Source organism: Lissotriton vulgaris, chromosome 11 (genome assembly GCF_964263255.1).
Source record: "Lissotriton vulgaris chromosome 11, aLisVul1.2, whole genome shotgun sequence".
NCBI lineage: Eukaryota > Metazoa > Chordata > Amphibia > Caudata > Salamandridae > Lissotriton > Lissotriton vulgaris.
This window is the reverse complement of record NC_141699.1, coordinates 824238443-824257230: the sequence shown is the minus strand read 5'-3', so window position 1 is coordinate 824257230 and position 18788 is coordinate 824238443. Positions and strand designations below refer to the sequence as shown.

Below are 18788 nucleotides of genomic sequence, written 5' to 3'. Positions count from 1 at the left end.
TGTGGGAGTCAAGCACTCTTGTTGTTCATTGTATAACCCTCAGGGAAATGGATTAGTTGAGCGAATCAACAGAATGGTGAAAGGCACTATGCAACTGGCACATAGTGCAGGTTTGTCTGTGCAGGGTGCTGTCAGTGAAATGCTTTGGGCATATTGCACTACTTCAAATGGTATCTTGGGGAAGAGTCCATTTGTGCTGAAGGGCAGCTGGTACTAAATTGGTGCCGTCATGGATGTGTGGAACCTCAGTGTTAGCTGGTTTGGCTAAGAGTAAAAATGCCAAACAGGTCAGACGTTTCATTGACGTAGGTGATTGGGTTAAAGTTAAGCCCGGAGGTCACAGCAAGTTCTTGAATAAATTCAAGGGACCTTTTAAGGTCAAGGCTGTAGGAGGACATTGGGTCAAGTTGGTAAATGGCCAAACATGGAATTTGAGGCGTGTTGCATTATATCAGAGGCGGAGTGGTAATCATGAAAAGAATCTAGAGCAGGAGACTGAATCTGGTGTGCGTTCACCGTGGCTGTTGATGAGTGATGGTGAATTTTCAAGTGGACAGTCTGATGTTTGTTTGCCGTTTGGTGAGGGTGCTGGGACTGACGGTGAACTTGTGGTTGCCAGAGAGAGAGAGATGGGTCGATGGGCTCATCTGGGGTCTTGAGGGAGGCCGGTGAATAAAGAGCTCCGGCATATTTGAGTGACTATGTTGCTTGAATTTTACATGCGCTTTTCTTTCTTTTGTTCTTTATTTCTTCTTCCTTCTTGATCCTTTTTCTTTTTCATTCTATTTTTGCCTTTCATTTGGGTTTTCACTTTGTTTTGTTTTATGATGGGGAGATGCGTTATATTGTACTTAGGCTCTTCCAGATAGGCTGGGACTGCACATCTCTGTGATGTACCTTTCGTTCTAAGGTGATGTCATGTGCAGTGGGACCGTTGACAGTTGGCACCAGCTGTGTCTGGCAAGGATGTCGTTTGGGGTTTTCTCTGACCAATAAACTCCGATTAAGAAGAACCTATCGTTCAGTGTCTTGATTGTTATTACAACACAGAGGTTACTGATCCCTGTAACTGTAGGCGTCGGGCTCTTCAAATATGCATACTGTGCCATGTTTACACAGGTGTCACGGCTCCCAGGCGGCTCGGGCACAGGTTCCACGTGGACGCACAACTGTAAGAATCAGGAAAGCGCATCCCCGCAGAGCAACAAGACGAGGCACGCATCGCTTGTTGGTGCGCCCTTTGGCAGCTCCCAGCCACTACCGCATCAACGCTGCCCGAGGTAATCATTCATTACTGCGACCGGAGGGATGAGAAGTCGCTCTGACAGTCTCACTCAGCCCTGGCAGAGGCGCCACAAAGACCCACACGCATCAATAACATAAAACAGCACAGACACAGGTGACTGAACTGATGGACGAGCAAGAAAAGAAAGAGGAAGTTACCCAGAAACCTCCTGTCTTTGTTGTCTCCCTGGACTGTTGATTTGTTCACCTTTGTTGACCTTTCCCATGTGGACTATGGGAAAGATAGTTTTTTGTTTAATAAAGTTGAACACTGCTGGAAAGGATAATAAAGAAAGTAGAGCCTAATCCTCACCTCTGGACCTGACATAGAATTCTCTCTTTCTTTTCAAAAACCCAACCTCACTTATTGACATTTCTACTGCACCCGGAACCAGTTCAACACATAAATTGGACTGGTCCTCTCATACATAGAAGTCCCATTTTATTTATTTATTTATTTATGCAATTTATTTAGCGCACAAATACCCTAAGGTGTCTCGGCGCTGTTCAGTGCAAAAAGGGATCAAGTTCTTACTGATTAAAAAGCCATGTTTTTAATTGTCTCCGGAACGTCATCAAGGAAGGACAGGACTTTATATGGCGGGGGAGATTGTTCCACAGCCTGGAGGCAGCGACTGTGAAGCGTCTGTCCCCCCAATTCACTTTTTTGGTGCGAGGAATTTGTAGCAAGATAGCTGTAGAGGAGCGTAGTGCTCTTTTGGGCGTATCAACAGAAGGCTTTCTTTAAAAATTCTGGCCCTATGCTGTTCCTAGCCTTGTAGGTGATGCATAGCGCCTTGAATTTAATGCGGCTCCTAACCGGGAGCCAGTGCAGTTGTCGGATAGTTGGAGAGATGGACAAGAATTTTGGAGTATGGGTCAGGATTCTGGCAGCTGCATTTTGGATAAGTTGCAGCTTGTTCAGAACTTGTTCTTGGGCATTTAGTAGTAATCCATTGCAATAGTCGACCTTAGATAGGACCAAAGTAGACATCAAGGTTTTGCCTGCGCTGGCTAGCAGAAATGGCAGTAGTCTCTTGATCATCCTCAAAGTGTAAAAAGATGCTGAGACTACTGCATTGGCATGACTTACAAGTGACAGCTTGTTGTCAAATAAAACCCCTAAATTCCTGACTTTATTGACCGGTGTTGCGGGAGGGCCTAGGTCAGAAGGCCACCATACTGGAGACCAAGACGGGGTCAAGCTGCCAAATATCATGACCTCCGTCTTGTCTGAGTTTAATTTTAAACAATTGTGGTCCATCCAGGAACTGATAGCCATCATACCATCCTGAAAGTTGGCCGCAACTGCTCCTCCGTTATTATTAACAGCCAGCACCAACTAGGTATCATCAGCATAGGATGTTAAAACAATACTGTATGATTTAATGACCCTCGCCAAGTCCGATACATAGATGTTAAATAGCGTCGGACTTAGCGAGGATCCCTGAGGGACACCACACGGTAAGGTGAAAACAGAGAAGGAATCACCCAGTTTAACTGACTGCTCACTGCCAGAAAGAAAAGAAGTCAGCAGTGATTTGGCTTTGTTCTGAATGCCAATCTTTCCGACACGGTCGATCAGGATGTTATGATTGACCGTGTCAAAGGCCGCAGACAAGTCCAATAATAACAGGACTGCTGCGCCTCCTTGATCCATGATCACTATGACTTCATCTGCCGCTCTCATCAGAGCAGTTTCGGTCCCATGACCCTTCCTGAATCCGAATTGGGTATCATCAAGAAGATTATTCTGGTCGATGTAATTTGCCAACTGACGATTCATGATTTTTTCGAATATTTTTGACGGAAAAGGGAGGGATGCAATAGGTCGATAGCTTTTGGGTTCTGAAGGGTCCAGGCTTGTTTTTTTTAATAAGGGTTTGATGATTGCTTTCTTCCAAACCGAGGGGTAGGAACCTCAACAAAACATAGCGTTGCAAATGTTTGTCAGAATGGGAGCTATCAGGTTGGTCAATGGCTTAATTATCATAGGTGGACATGGATCCAGTGGTGATCCTGATTTAATAGTTGTTATAATTTCCTTTATCTGTGTAGGGGTAATTTGGATAAATTCAGACAAAGCTGTGGAAGTAGGGGAGTGATTTGTATTGGGACTGGAAGGTTCTAAAGGTAGTTTGGTGGAAAATTTGGAGAAGATATAATTGACGTTAAGTTTGAAAAAATCTGCCGGTTCATTACACAGATTTTGAGATGGTTCTATGTTAGTGCACATGGGTGGGGTGGTCAAGTTCGAGACCACTTGGTAGAGTTGTTTAGTTGAATTTTTAGCTAACTCTATTTGCTCCATATAATATTTTTGTTTTTCTGTGGTTAACAGCGTCCTATAATTGGCTAGAGCTTTTTTGTAGGCATCTCTATCGTTGTTATCATAGCGTTTTCGCCAACGTCTTTCTAGATTTCGACAACGTTGCCTTTCCAGTCTGAGGGTTTCGGAAAACCAAGGAGCGGAGGGTGTATTGCGAATTGGTTGTATAGATTTTACAGGGGCCAACGCATTGAGGGCATTATTGAGCCAGGCCGTGTAGTTTTCTGAGGCAATGTGGGCATCCGTTGTATACCCTGGTTGGGTAGCGAGCAGGGTGGACTGTAAATTTAGATCATCCAAGTTCTTCCAGTCTCTGAATTGTTTAGACCTCTTTGTCAAGTTTGTATTTTTGACATTCCTAGTTATAATGGTGAACATTAGTGCAGTATGGTCTGTCCATGTTAATGGTTTTACTGAAAGTGAGGTGATGTGAGGATTATTGGGATGCTAGATGCTATAGTCATAGTTCCACCCCCATGTGTACCACAACGTACGGCAGCTCACGGGGTGGAACTATGCTGCACCTAGTCAATTACGTATTTAGGACTCAGCCATGATCTGCCGCTTTCACATGCAGGGAATTGGAGGAACAAATAGGTGAAGAAGCGAGGACAGTACCCTCGACAATGTACATCGCTATACCTTGGATTCACTGAAAGAAAGCCTTACGCTTTTGAGATATAGGGTGCTAAAACTAAAGCTTGATTTATTCCCCTTCTAGTGGCTGACTATAGGGTCTGCCCAAAAAAAGCCACAAGAAGACTTATGGCCATTCCACCACTGCACCTAGTGCTTGACACCTGCTAGGCGGTGACGTGGGCATCAGTGCACACGTTCACGAAGCACTACTGATACCATATTTGATTAAAGAGGCATTGCATCCATTCGGACCTTTAGGACGGTTTGGTCTGAGTTCACTCCCGTACTTCTCCACCATGAGGGGTACTGCTTTGGTATTTATTCTTAAGGTGAAAAATTTGCAGTTGGAAGTATCTATGAGAAGAACAAGTAACTTCCCTTCAGTTAACACTGTTTCTGGTGAATACTCTGTTTAACTGCAGATTCTTCACTGCCTTTGCACCTCCGCGTTCTGTGGAGCAGTCTCCTTTTACCAACTAAATAGTTCCAAATGAGAGATCTGCACACTGGTACCTCCAGTTGATTTGTTCTCCACTTCCAAGGTTGTGGAGAGTCAAACAAGAAATTGACGTCGGCATGGAATGTTGGCTCTTATATGCTGCTCTGCTCTGCTCTGCTCCATCGCTAGCGGCGCTTGGATCACTGCTGTTGAACTTTCCGGATCCAATCTGGTGTCTGGAGAATATTCTGAATGTGAGGGATTACGTTTAAATAGAGTATACACCAGACAGATTGTTAATTGAAGGCAAGCAACTTGCTCATTCTGACCTTTTTCAAGGTACAGAATTATCTGCATAAGGCTTATCAATTGATACTTACTTTAAAGTTTGTACATGTGTGGTGCAGGCATCCCTAGCCTGCAATACCCACCCTGGAATACTTAACACTAATGACAGGTTTGTTCACAAGGAAAACTCCAAAGTGATGTCATTTTCCATGTGAGGAAATCTATTAACAAATTCATATGTTTTCGAGAATAATTGCACATGGAATGTACATTCTGTAAATCAGTGAAGTTGATGTGAACACATATATGAAAGTATTTGTACACCTAACTGAAATTTAGCTCTGCATAAACCTTTGAGAACTGGACACCAAGTATATTTTTTTGTACGTATAAGTTTTTATGGACTTTTTCAAAAACATGACAAATTTAGCACAAGAAAATAGCATGGTTATGTTTAATAAAGATCCATAACAACCCCTCCACCCTCTCTTCCTGTTAAGCTCTACTAGGACACATCTCTGTGTCACATACTTCACAACGGAAATGACACATTGCTAAAGGCTGTTCGGTGGTAAAGATCCATAGTGTCAGAAACAGCCGACTCCCTCCAATCACTGTCCACAGCCAAACAACTCATTCTGTCCAATCTCACGACTAGCTCATGGAGGGAGGGCATCGCGGGATTCAAATAGCTCCTCAGGCATCACCGCCTTGGTACATGTATTATCCCTACGAGTTTTTCCCATATGGCTTCCTTCTGCCACTGCCCATTCAGCCATATATCTCAGCCAATTTGCCACTTTCGGTGCGACAGGAGACATCCAGCCGAGGCCCAATTGTTTATTCAGGGTACAAGTTGCTCATTTGGATCCACCACTGACATTAATCTAGTGTGGTTATGTAAGTCAGATATACATTTCATAAGCAGTTTCATGCAAATCTCTGAGACAGGACTTTATAATCTCAAAAACTATTTTAATATGAATGGTTTGGAAATGTTCCTTGTATTATAAAATGGTAAAATTGCAATCATCACCCTTTAAATGATGACAGGCTTTGAAAAGGCAAATATCTCTCAGTAGGATGAAGTCCTTCTTTTAGATAAAACTGAGGTCCATGTTGATAAAATTAATTGAGAAGTATTGTAAATATCTTTTTAGAGGAATATGTTTGAAATGATATTCATTAATTTCCTTTCACAGGTGCTGCAGGCAGAGAAGGTGGAGCTGAAAGCCACACTGCTCTCCCAGGAGCATTTCCTGCAAAACTCTCAATCCCAGCGGGAGCAAATCCAGAAGGAACTGACAAGACTGAAGGAGAATCTCCAAGCCAAGGAGGTCAGCATTCGGTGAGATGTCTTATTTTGTTATCCTGGAACTCAACATCATTCGATAGATACTGTGATTAACAGATTAAAACATGGGATTCATCATTCAGTGAGATTAATCATAATATAACACTGAGAGTAGCATCAAATGAGGTACACTGTGATTTATTCAGGGAGTCCGACATGTGGAGGGATGCTTCTCAATTCAAAAAAGAGGAACTGCACATCTAAGGACTGATACTCTGGTAAGTAACATGTCACTCATGATCAATTAATGTATATCTTAATAGGAACATAAGGTGATGAAAATCAGCATTTGGTGTGGTACTTCTAGGATAATTGTACCTATGAGATATCTGGTTTAGTCTTATTTATAGAGCAGAACGATCAACACAATTTTATCGTGACTGTGCTCACACTAAGCCGATGCACATGTGTAGGGCATAGCTGATTGATTTCCTAGACTGGAGCTCAGTATTCAAGCGCTGTAACGAGGAAGGGTAGTGCACAATTGCGCTGAATATTAATAGATTTAAAATCCTGTATAATATTACCGTAACAGGGAATGATCGATCTATTGTGGAAAGCTGATCACAACTCACAGGATGGTTGTTCTCGTGTGAGATTCTCACAAAGAAAGAGGTCTTTGCCATGCCATTAATGGTTTTGTGAACAATGCAGATATCTTTAAACTGACAACTTTGTAGTTTCTTCATTGATGGGAAAGAGTCTCTTTTCATGGAGTGCTATCAAACATCAGCCTGCAGCTTTCCGAATGAAATCACACCTTTTCACCTCCTCCAGCTTGTCCTAATGCACATGCATTGCCATACTCCAATTTGGAAATAACCAAGGAGCTGGCTGCTTGTTCTTCAAATCTGTTTTGTATGAAAGTACCCTTCCTCCCTGTATTAGCTATGTGGACTGCAAGGGAAAGTGAGCAATAAATATGGAATGAACTTCATTAGTTTAGTTCATAGCTGTAAACTGCCCAAAATTGAAATGGCTATAGCCAAAAATCTACTATAAACATTAAATACTGAAGGTGAGAGATGTGACTCTTGGGTAACTTTCCAGATTATCTCAGAGTAATAGTGATAATTACGTTGAGTTCTTTTAGTTTTAGAACTCATTTAAGAGACAAGACTTTTCCTACTGATTTTATTCTGTTAATATGGATGGCAACATGGTTGAAGGTGGTTAATGCGCCAGCCATTTCATCAAGACAGGACACCACTAATACTGCTTTGAGGGGTCCAAATAGCACTATCCTGTTTTGCTTCCATGCATGGACTTGTGTGTCAAGGCTCAAACCAGCATTTGAACACTTCCTCCTTAAGATCCCTTTTGATGGGGAGCATCTCTTTGGTCCCTAAGTAGATGAGATGCCAGAGAAACTAAAGAAGGGCACATATATTGTAAATTCCTGGGCGGCCTGTAGGCTGCCACTCTGAGGGTCACTTTTCACATTCAGCTGTCCAGGGACGGGAGCATAACTACTCTCTCCTGCCAGGCGTGTTTTTACCATTTCCAATGAAGGAAGCTGGCTTGGTTATATCATGTAAAGAGTCCAGGGGTTCCCCAGAAGTATACAGGACTCAATGCAAACCCAAAGTGCTCTATTTGTGGTAGTGCGTTAGAGCATCCTTAGGCCTAACACAGATGAGTTTAAGACATTTGTTATACACACAGTGATTAATAAATGACACACAGTTCAAAAAGGAGACCCATAACAATTTTAAAAAAATAAGCTTCTTTCTAGATTTTTTAACCCCTTCCTTGCTGCCGTCGGCCATTGGCCGACGGCAGCACTACCTCCCCAGTGCTGCCGTCGGCCAATGGCTGACGCCTCCCCGCCCGTTTTGTGGAAGTGCCGCACTGCGGGAAAATCGGGGCTGTGGTAAAGGGGTTAATACCAAGATGTACATTAAAAGGTTGGTACGTCTTTAGTAAAAATACTTTTCACTTTAAAAAGTAGGTACAGTGCAAATTTTCAGTTCAGCAATGTTAACCTATAGGAGGAAAACAAGAATGCTATTCTGCAGGTTAGTACACAAGTCATAAATCCAGACTTCGGGGTTTCAGGTCAACACCAGGCAAGTTTCGAATCAGTACCAAGACTGCACTACCAGCAGTACAGGGGCAGCAGGGTGCAGGGGTCAAATTCGGAGTGTGTTGCCCACTGTGAACCAATTGAGACTGGGGGTGATTGAAGATGCGCTGTTCACAGGTAAGTAAAGCGGTGTCAGGGTTCAATCATCTGGGATTAAGGTAATCGCAGGGGGGCCAGAAGACCGCACCAAACGTATACCTTTAAGGCACTTGGGCAGCCGGGTGCAGAGTGCCAATACAGCAGTGTGCGCCCAATGCAAATCAATGGGGGAGATTGGTTTTGAAAAAAGGCTGCAGGCTCTGGCCAGGAGGCTAAAAAAAGAAAACCTACAGCTGTCCAGTTAATGTCTGATGCTAGAGGACGTAGGAACACCTTTGGTCAAGCTGCCCAGGGCCTTCGGGTGCAGGGGGTGTTCTTTTGTGTTAGGAACAGCTTACCGGTCAGGTCGTGGTTGTGAGAGTCGAACAGAGGCTGCAAGTGTTGACGTGGAGTCCGCAGGGATCAACTCACGATGGACTCTTGCTCAGAATCTCTGGGTAACCTTCGGAGGACCAGTAAGCGATTTGGACTCAGGTCATGGACGTCTGGTGCAGAGGTGGGACCGGTGGGCGAATTCGCAGTTCCTCAGGGCAGATATCTTGTTCTTTAAAGTTGGTTTCTTCTAGATAGGTCCACTGTCCACTGGAGTGCTGGATCTTTATTGAAGTCAGGCAGTCCTTCCAGGGTTTTGGAGGTCACTTGGCCTGCAGGGCGGATCGATTTTTGGGGCAAAAGGCAGCGGACAGGCTGGGAGGGCTGCTCCAAGTCAGTCGCTGGTCCTTCTTTCTTGCTAAGTTTTCCTGCTGGTTCTCCCGCCAAAAGTGGGCATTTGAACTGAGGTCTGCCACCTGCGACTTGCAGCAGAGGCTGGGGTCACATTATAAAGGCAGCAAGGCATTTGATGCTTTCCTCATGAACACTGTGCCTGCCTGGGGGAGGGGATGTGACACTTCCACCGAGGATGGACTTTCTTTCTGGCCTCCGAGAGCAAGGGCTCTCATCCCAGGGGTCCAGAAACATGTCCAGTGGTGGCAGGATGCCTAAAGCCAGTCAGAGACCACACCAGGGTTGGTAGCTTTCCAGGGTGCCTTCTGAGTACATGGTTAAATAAATCCAACACTGGCATCAGTGTGGTTTTATTAAGAGGGGTTGTTTAGTACCAAACACTCCTGGGTTCAGCCCATGCACTCTCTATGGCTTCCCTGGCACTTACAATATATAAGAATAGAATTAAATATTGTAGGGGCATATCCGCTCTTGCAGATATGCCCACACATGTGCTATAGTGCACCCTGCCTTAGAACTGTAAGGCCTGCTAGAGGGGTGAATTACTGTTACCATAGGCAGTCCTGGTTGGCTTGGCACACAGTGAACGTCGACTTAGTCGTTTTTCACTGCACCAAGACATGCAGGTGGAGGTGGCATGAGCTTGGTGAGTGAGTCTGTAGGGGACCCTTTTCAGGTCCCATGCCCTTGGTACCAAGGGTACGATTTATTAGGGACTTATAGGAGGATGCAGTTGCCAATTAGGGAACAGTTTTAAGGAAAAAGCACTGGCGTAGGGGACCTGGTTGGCCGGTACCCTGCGCACCACATAATTTTCCCAGCAAAAAGTGGGGGGCTAACTATGTAAAAACAGGCACTTTCTCAAAAGCCTTAAACTTGTCATCCTAAGTAGGGTGCCACCTGCCCCAGTCTGGAACCTGAACCTGAACCTGAAAATTGTCCTCATCATATTCATGGAAACTCCCCTTGACCTACTGAATTCTTGCCCTTTGCAGTTTCTCTCCTGGAATGTCGACTCTTTTAGTAGCCAAAACATCTCTTAAACGTATTAGTGAACTACAGGCCCTCAAATACAAAAGCCATTTTCAAGGTCCACAATGATAGGGTTGTCCTTGGAACCAACTCCAAAGTCCTACCTGAACCTGACAATTGTGTGCCCAGACTTTTTCTTGCAGCCTGATTCAGTAGCAGGGAGAGCACTGCACACGCTTGGCGTAAAGCATGCTCTAATGTATTACATAAATAGGACCAAGTACTTCTGGAAAACCCAATTGCATTTAGTTACCTTTCCCCAGCCTCATTAAGGTCAAGCTATAATCTAAGGCAGAGGGCCAAGTTGATTGTATGATGTATCCAGACCCTTTACCTTAAAGCCTAAAGAACCCTACCTTCCCTCCACATGCCTCACTCCATGTGTGAACAGGGTGCCACTATGGTCTTCCTTGGAAACATACTCATAGCTGAAATCTGTTAAGATGCCGTATGTTTCACCCTGCACACCATTAAAAAACTCTTGTGTGGAGATTTTTACAAGGCAACTTGTTAGAGTAGGTCAGACTGTTTTAAGGACTTTGTTTCAGACATCTGCATCATCTACTGGCTAGCCAACGCTTAGGGGAGTACTACTTTACAGTTGATGCAGAGCCTTTGTGTCTAGAGCATCACAAGTTACGAACAGCTTATGTTACCTGTAAGCATCTGTTCGTCAAACGTAGTTCTGTCTATTTTCATGCGCCCACCAGCCTCCCCAGAGGCCATTGTTAAGTATAGGTATCTTCAACCTACATATTAATTTACACTACATGCATGGCCACTTTGCTATTCTACTCACTAGTCCGTCCCTGCTTTCATCCCCTCTGTGCAAAGCAATCAAACAATGAAGTTAGTGGCCATGTGCGTTCACTTCCAAAGAATGAGTCACCAAGACCTTCTTTGAAGAAAAAAACAATTGCAACAGTCCTAGTCCCACACTAGACAGTAGCAGTGTGTAGAGCTTGTAAATCTACTGCATTACATGCTAAGAACAGATAAAAACAGGGTAAGTAAACTATGAGCTTTTTCCTAAAGGCACAGTTGCTTCTGAGTTTCTCATTCATTATAAAAACTGTCTACTCCTCATCTGCAATCTCTCCCTGTTTCGTGGTAATCTCCTTTCCCTTTTCTGCTATGCCTGCAGTATCAGATTTGCAGCACCACTGTACTGTGTCATAAAAATCACAATGACTCAAAACCTCTACTTGGCAGCCCTTACTAATCATTAGGAACTTACTGTGGGAACTGTGTATGATGTAGCTGAGGAAAGCAATTTAGAAATACGAACCTAAAAAAATAAGAATTGGGGAAGAAGAAACTTGCAAGGCAAGACCATGATGCGGTGTCCTCTTATCAGCCCAGTGTATCAGCTTCCTAATATGTGCGCCAAATAGCAGATCCATGAGTGGTATGAAATCCAATGGGCTGAGCTGGTCATTCATGTGACCCCCTAAACCTGTGGCCTACACTTGAACACGAGACAGGGCAGAGTCGAACTACCCTAAAATAGTCTAGAGGTCCTGCATGGTAGTTCTAGTGGGGCACTTAAAATCGGACAGAAGCCAGTACACATTGCAAGTTTTCTGCGCTTACCTCCTGCTCTATCTCATCTGACTTTTTGCAGACCCATGCCATGGCCACACGTGTTCCAGTATTTCTATCAGGCATGGGTGCAAATGCTGGAAGAAAACTTTAATAGGAAAACAACTTGCAATAATCACAGAAATAGCCCACAAAGATGCAAAGAAATTGGTGGTGACTGGTAAATGACAGAGACCATATTAGGACCTCATAGAATATGATTAATTATTTTGGTCAAATAATTTCTGTAGTTTTATCTCCCAGGTTCTTGGGTGATACTTATGTTTACTAAGGCTTCTAAGTGATAAAACTTTTAAAGTGAAGGCATAATCCTCGTCTCCAGTCCTGTAATTCAGAATCGTTTGCATTACAGCTTCTTTCTCATCTTTATTGTCACTTTCCTATGACCTGAATATGAGCTGGAGTTAAAGGTATACATTTTAAACTGTGTCCTTGATACCAGGATTTAAAGGCACTCATAAGGTGTCTATTGAGATACATGTTAATCCTATATCTTTTCGTGGTACAGAATGTTTTGTTATGTAGTATGTAGTACTTCTGTTTCCTTTCAGGTTATAAGATCCTTTCATGATGATTGTTCTATGGCATTTTTTTTTGCTTCATTTAAACCTACATCATGGGCTCGTAGGACAGTAAATGATTATATTTTTTCAGTATGTGTGTCTGTGTTAAGTGACGGGGAGATATATATATATATATATTCCAAGACAAAAGCTAATTAAAAAAAAGGTGTAGTTTGCATTTCAGAGCTGATTTCCAGAATTCTATGCCATAAAACATGCTTGCTTACCCTAATTTCGCTTAAATTGTCATGCACCGTCAAGGGTTTGCCTTGTTCCTCTCCTCCTCTATTAGCATTAGAATTACCCTTTCCAAGCGGTGTAACCCTGGTAATTGTACATTTTTACAATTCATTTTGTAGGGATCATGATAGTGAACACCTAAATGAACTTCAAAGTTTTATAGAGGACTTTGCACATGAGACATGCTCCCTACGAAACAAATATAATGAGGGATTTTAATGCACACTGTTGCAAATTAAAATGTTTGTTAGATGGGGAGATTTATGAAGATTTACCACCTGTAGCCCATTTCGAACATAACACCCAAGGCGCCCGGCTAGAATGTTTATTAGCAAGTAATAATTTATACTGTCTAGAGTCTGGGAAGGAAGCAGAGATGATACCATCGTTCTTTGGGAGAGGGAGCAGTTCCACTTTAGATTATGTTGTAATCTCAGCCCCCCTATACCAACATATGCGGGAAGTTTGGGCGGCTCGAACCGGTTTTAATGATCATACTCCCATCATTGCTGAAACCAAAGGTCTAATGGTCTTTCGGGGTGCGGAGTTAAAAACCTTCGCAAATGGGGATTTCCAGCCCATGGACCAGGATCGGAAAATAAGATGGGAGAAAATTGTCCCCGAGCTCTTTTTAGCAGAGTTATACACCGAGGGCAAAGAGGATATTGAGCAATGCCTTAATGTACATAGCGAGCCTACAGAAGTACTAGAGGCGTATGGCAAATTATCAAAGCTAATTGGTAAAAAGTTAACAGGTAAAAAGATCTCGGCAGATACAAAGGAGGTCAATTGGTTTAATGCTCTTTGCTCTAAAGCCCACAAAGCCCTTATGTTTGAATAAAAAAGTTTCCTAGAGATCCCGAGCTGATTAAAAGTTGAAGGAAAGCATATGACATGGCTTTAAAATTAAGGAAGGCTGCGTTAAGAGATCAGGCGTGGGAGGAACTAACACAGGCGAGTGCACAAGCTGATAGGGCAACATTCTGGAAGGTAGTAAATAGCTCCTTTTTTACCACCTTGGCTGCTGTGACTTTTCCCCTCCTGTGCTGACATTCTTTGAATACCATTGTTCATGACGAGCTCAGCTCGTCATAAGCACAGCTCCACTGTGCCTCATGACAAGCTGAGCTCGTCATGAGCATGGAAGGGGTTAAAGATAATAACAAAAACAGAGTGCGTAATTCCAGCCGCCCGTGGGTTAGTCTGTTCTGTTCCTCAGAAGTTGCAGAGGCAGGTCTGGAAATTCAAACGCAGGAAATGGGAGAATCAGAGGACCGCAGTCCATAGAGACCCAGGTGAGCACAAAGGTCCACGGAAGGGGAAGATTCCAGGGGATTAGAGCCAAAATGCAATCCCTAGCCAGGGTGCTTCCGGCCGGAGCTCCTCACCTGTCAGCTACCAACGTGCCTTGATTTTCTCGTGTTTTATTAGATCTTATTTGTTGTGTCAGTTGGCATAGTGGTGTGTTAGGGAGGTCGCACTCTGTCGCATTTGAGTCACAATGTATCTTGTAGTGTTGGTTTGGGCCATTGTGCTAGTGGCTTGGCGGCCTGGGCCTGTCTGGATTGAGCTGCAATCAGTTCACCATGACATTGTGTCTCATTGGTCTGTAGGAGGGTGGGTGCGTATCATGTAGTCCGTTTGTTTAGGAGACATCTCGTCCTACTGCGCTTGTAGTGCCAAGAACAGTTTTTGCTACTCCGTGAAGGGTATTACCCTCCCTGTCTATGTGTAGGTGTCAATACATTCATTTCTGCAGCACTCCATCTATTCAGGTCCCTGATCCAGGCCTTTATTGGGGGAGGGGTTAGAGCCTTCCACTGCATGGCTATTTTTCCTAGGTGAAGTACTAGGTCTATAATATATAGTCACATATTATGACTTTGGGTGTCTGGCGAATCGGCATGGTAGCTAGCGTGCTGTCTGTTCGGTTAGAAAGTCGGTTGTAGTTGTCCAGTAATTATGTATTTGTGGACAGCCTCAAACCATATGAAAAAAGTCCACTGATGCGTTATGGCACCCAGTGCAGTTTATGGAAGCCGCATATATATTCTCTGAAGTCTCGCAGGTGACGGGTAAGTGCAATGTGAGTATTTGAGTTGTGTGTATTTGAACCTGTGGAAGAGGTGCAGCGCAGCGGCCAGGGCGACTGACGCTGGAATCTGGGGCTCACTGTTCGATCCCCGGCACCGGTGGCAGGTCAGCCCAGCACCATGTGACTCTGGGCAATAGCTTGCTTAATTTTCCCGAGGGTCCCCAGCGCCAGGACACCACTTCGGAGGGAGCTGTGCGCTTTACAAATACTGGTATTTATTTATTTAATACTGACAATTTTGATGCAATCCAGGATACATTTCCAGTCTTTGTCAGAAATGTCTTCCTCCTAACTGCTGCTCTCATTTGGTTTTGAGAGCCTGTGTAGGTTTATAAAAGAATTCACAAAGAAGAGGAGGGATGAGGGTAACGGACACTCCTATTCTGGACCCCCCAAAACACTTCAACACACCAGAAAGAGTATAGAGTAGTAAAATAGCTCTATATGTAATACGGCCCTCACTCTCACAGTTGTGTGACAAGTTTCATCATAGGGCTGCTTCAAAACACCCCCAGGCAGCCAGTGCCTGGAGTGGAGCAGGTGGTAGGGGAAGATAAAACACAACACAACACAAAAGAGAAACAATTAATGACTAAAGTGACTAGATCACCGGAAGTGAAAGTGCAGTGTAAGTTAAAACTAGCTTGGAGGTGTTCCTGTGCATATACTGCAGCTCTACATGCCAAGAACAGATGCATACTGGTAAGTAGCATTTTCCGTTCGAGGCATATGAGCTGCAGATAGTACACTTTTGCATAGACTGTACAGCAGTGTCTCCCTTAGCGGTGGTCATATGCCTCGAACGGAAAATGCTACTTACCAGTATGCATCTGTTCTTGGCATGTAGAGCTGCAGAGTAGTACAAGCCCACCCGCCTCCCCGGGACCTGTATCTGTTACATTTTGATCTTAATTGGATACACTTACATGGACATCTATTCTATTTCTTACAAACTCCATCATTTCCCTTCATGGCGAAAAAGAATCTGAAGATGGAATCGATGACCATGCGCACTGTCATTTAAGGGAGGAGTCACCTATCTCGTGACTACAAAAGACTTCTTCAAAGACAACAACAAGGTGCAAGCATCCGATACCAACACCAGATGGTGATATATGCAAAAGTGTACTACTCTGCAGCTCTACATGCCAAAAACAGATGCATACTGGTAAGTAACATTTTCCTTTCTCTACAGCTGACAGTTTTCAGCTGTAGTCTAGTATCCAGTGATGTTCCTAAATTTATAACTCAGAATCTCTTCATATATTCCTGACCAAACAGCTTATATTGCTTATGGAAAGTCAAGAATACAATAGTTTATATGCTTCCATTCACCATCTAGAAATACCTGCATGAAAACTCGCCTTACAAATGTTCATCTTATTGATGCACACTGGAGACCTCTCCCGCTGTACCTTACCTCAGATACCAATATCTGTTGTAAATTCCCTTTCTGTAAACTACCTTCTACCAAACACAATAACCACCCTGATATTAAACCAGCTTTTAATGATGCCACTTCTCTCACTTAAAATTGTCCCTCTTCACTCATGCTTGTTACATTGTACGATGTGGTGCACTACACATGTCTGCCATTTATCTTCATCTTACTGTTATGATAATGTATATGCTTAATCAGTTGCGCTTTGGATAGCTTTCTCTTGAACCCTGTCCACTCTTTATAAAAACATGATAAATTAAAAATAGTCATTTATTTTATTTATTTATTTTATTTGAAAGTTTTATAGAGCGCGGACAAGACCCTTGCGGGTATCAGAGCGCTTTACAGTAAATGAGGTTAATTTACAGCAAATGAGGTTAATTGTATCATACATTAAGGATAGGCAAGTTAAATATACATAACACAATAGAACAACCTAAAGCAAAACAGTAACCTTGCAGATATCAGAACGCTTTACAGTAAATGAGGTTAATTATATCATACATTAAGGATAGACAAGTCAAATATACATAACACGATAGAGCAAACCTAACGCAAAACAGTAGCATGAGCAGACATAAAGCAGAGCAATAAAGTGCAGAAGAAGAGCGAACTGGTGAGTCATGGTAATGGCAGATAGAGTGATTACGTTGACTTGTTGGATATCGGGTACAGATGTTCACACGTAGTCCTAGGTCTGTGTTTAAGTAAATTTTGCCATAAGAATATCTTTTACTTCCAATTTGAAAGATGCAGTGGGGAAGTTCAGTCTTGTTTCTGGGAGTAGGGCATTCCATATTCTAGGCACTATTCCTGAGAAGGATCGTTTATATGTTTTTTTTCTTGTTGAACCTTTGTGGCTTCAGTAGTAGGTTTTCCACACTTCTTGTGGATCTTATTCCACCGGATATTGTGAGCTTCTGTGTGAGATAGCTGGGTGCATTGGGGTGTATGGCCTTATGCATCATGCACGCTATTTTCAGGTGAATTCTGGCTTCAAATGGCAGCCAGTTGAGAGATTTTAGGTCAGGGGAGATGTGGGCCCTTCTTTTCGAGCCAGTGATGAGTCCCGCTGCCGCATTAGTAGAGGCTCTTAGGGGAGCTGTAGTAGCTTTGGGGAGTCCGCAAAGCGAGACGATTCCATAGTCCAGCCGAGGTAAAACTAGAGCTTGAACCGCCATCTTGAAGTCATTGGCGGGTAGGAAGGGTTTCAGCTTCCTCGGTGTATTGAAATGAAAGTTTGCTCCCTTCGTTGTGTTACTAATGTGTTTCTGCATATTGAGGTTGCAGTCAAGTGTTATACCCAATGATTTAGCTGATTCCACAATGATTGGTTGAACGTTGAGTGCTGTAAGGTGTTTAATCCTATCGTGCATTATGGGGACGTTGGCGGGTGGGGCAATTAGGAGGAATTCACTTTTTAGAGCGTCCAATTCGAGGTGATTCTCTGCCAGCCATGTTTCGGTGGTTTTAAGAGTAGGATTAAGCAAATTAATGTCTTCAAGGGTGTTGATCTTGAGGTAAAGTTGAGTATCGTCAGCATACATGTGAAATTGCACGTTGGACACTTGTAGCAGATCGGTGAGTGGTTCCATGAAAAAGTTAAAGAGTGTAGGGGATAGCGAACTCCTAGCGTAACTGGAACCGGTTTGGACAGGGTGTTGTTGACCTTGAATTTTTTGAGTCCGATTTTGCAGAAAAGAGGTAAACCAGTTAAGCACTGCTCCTTATAGTCCCATTCTGTGGTTCAGAAGATCAATCAAGTTCTTGTGTTTAAATGAGGTGCCCCTCTACTCTTGTATTCTGAATTTCTACTAGTTTAAGTGCCATGTTGTAGATGAATTGCTCTTTCAAGCTGGCTTGTTATTTCTTGTAACTTACACCAATGTGGCTTCCATCACAGGTCACTGGAAGAAAGTTTGCAGGAGAATCGAGTATCATACAGTGTGTCTGATGGTCATGCAGAGCTTGAGAAAGTTGTGTCTCAGCTGGAGCTAAGCCGCAGGACAGAGCAGACCTTGCGGGCAGAGGTGACCCGATTGGACGGCAGGTAACTATCTTTTATGCATAGTCATAGTGTGTTGCATTCTTCACCATTGCAATAATGCTGTGCAAGCTAGTGGTGGAGTATGGCCCATGGTATGGAGTAGAAGGGGAATCAGAAGAATAGAATCTGCATTGAGATCATGCATGTGTCACTGTACATGTCTCAGAATTATGGAGAACAGAGATGTCTATTAATTGAAATGTTTCATTTATGGTGCTTTTATAAATCACAAATAATGCCAGACAAACAATAGCTGCAAGGTGCATACATTTCAAAACGTAAATAACCAACTTAATACAATAAAAACATATAACAAATGTTAATAGATAATAGAATCACTAGTGTAGCCCACTGTAAACAGACAATAAAGTGGCATCATGCCAGTTGGCAACAAAATACTAAGCAGCTCAAAGTCAATTGTAAGCTGAAAAGTAAGCTTAAAAATATGGTCCCTCCATGCTAGGTCCTATATTTGGTAAACCATTTCCATATCTAAGATCCTGCCTATCTCAGCAGTCTTCCTT

The 18788-nt window shown here is 43.2% G+C and overlaps 1 protein-coding gene across 1 annotated transcript in view; it reads left to right on the top strand.

The window, feature by feature from the left end:
- Positions 1 to 18788, top strand: part of CEP63 (centrosomal protein 63) — a 361269-nt gene that overhangs the window by 145312 nt on the left and 197169 nt on the right. Inside the window, exons 7-8 of the mRNA XM_086943933.1 lie at positions 6182 to 6327; positions 18121 to 18267. Coding sequence (XP_086800059.1) covers positions 6182 to 6327; positions 18121 to 18267 — 293 coding nt within the window. The remainder of the gene's footprint in view (positions 1 to 6181; positions 6328 to 18120; positions 18268 to 18788) is intronic.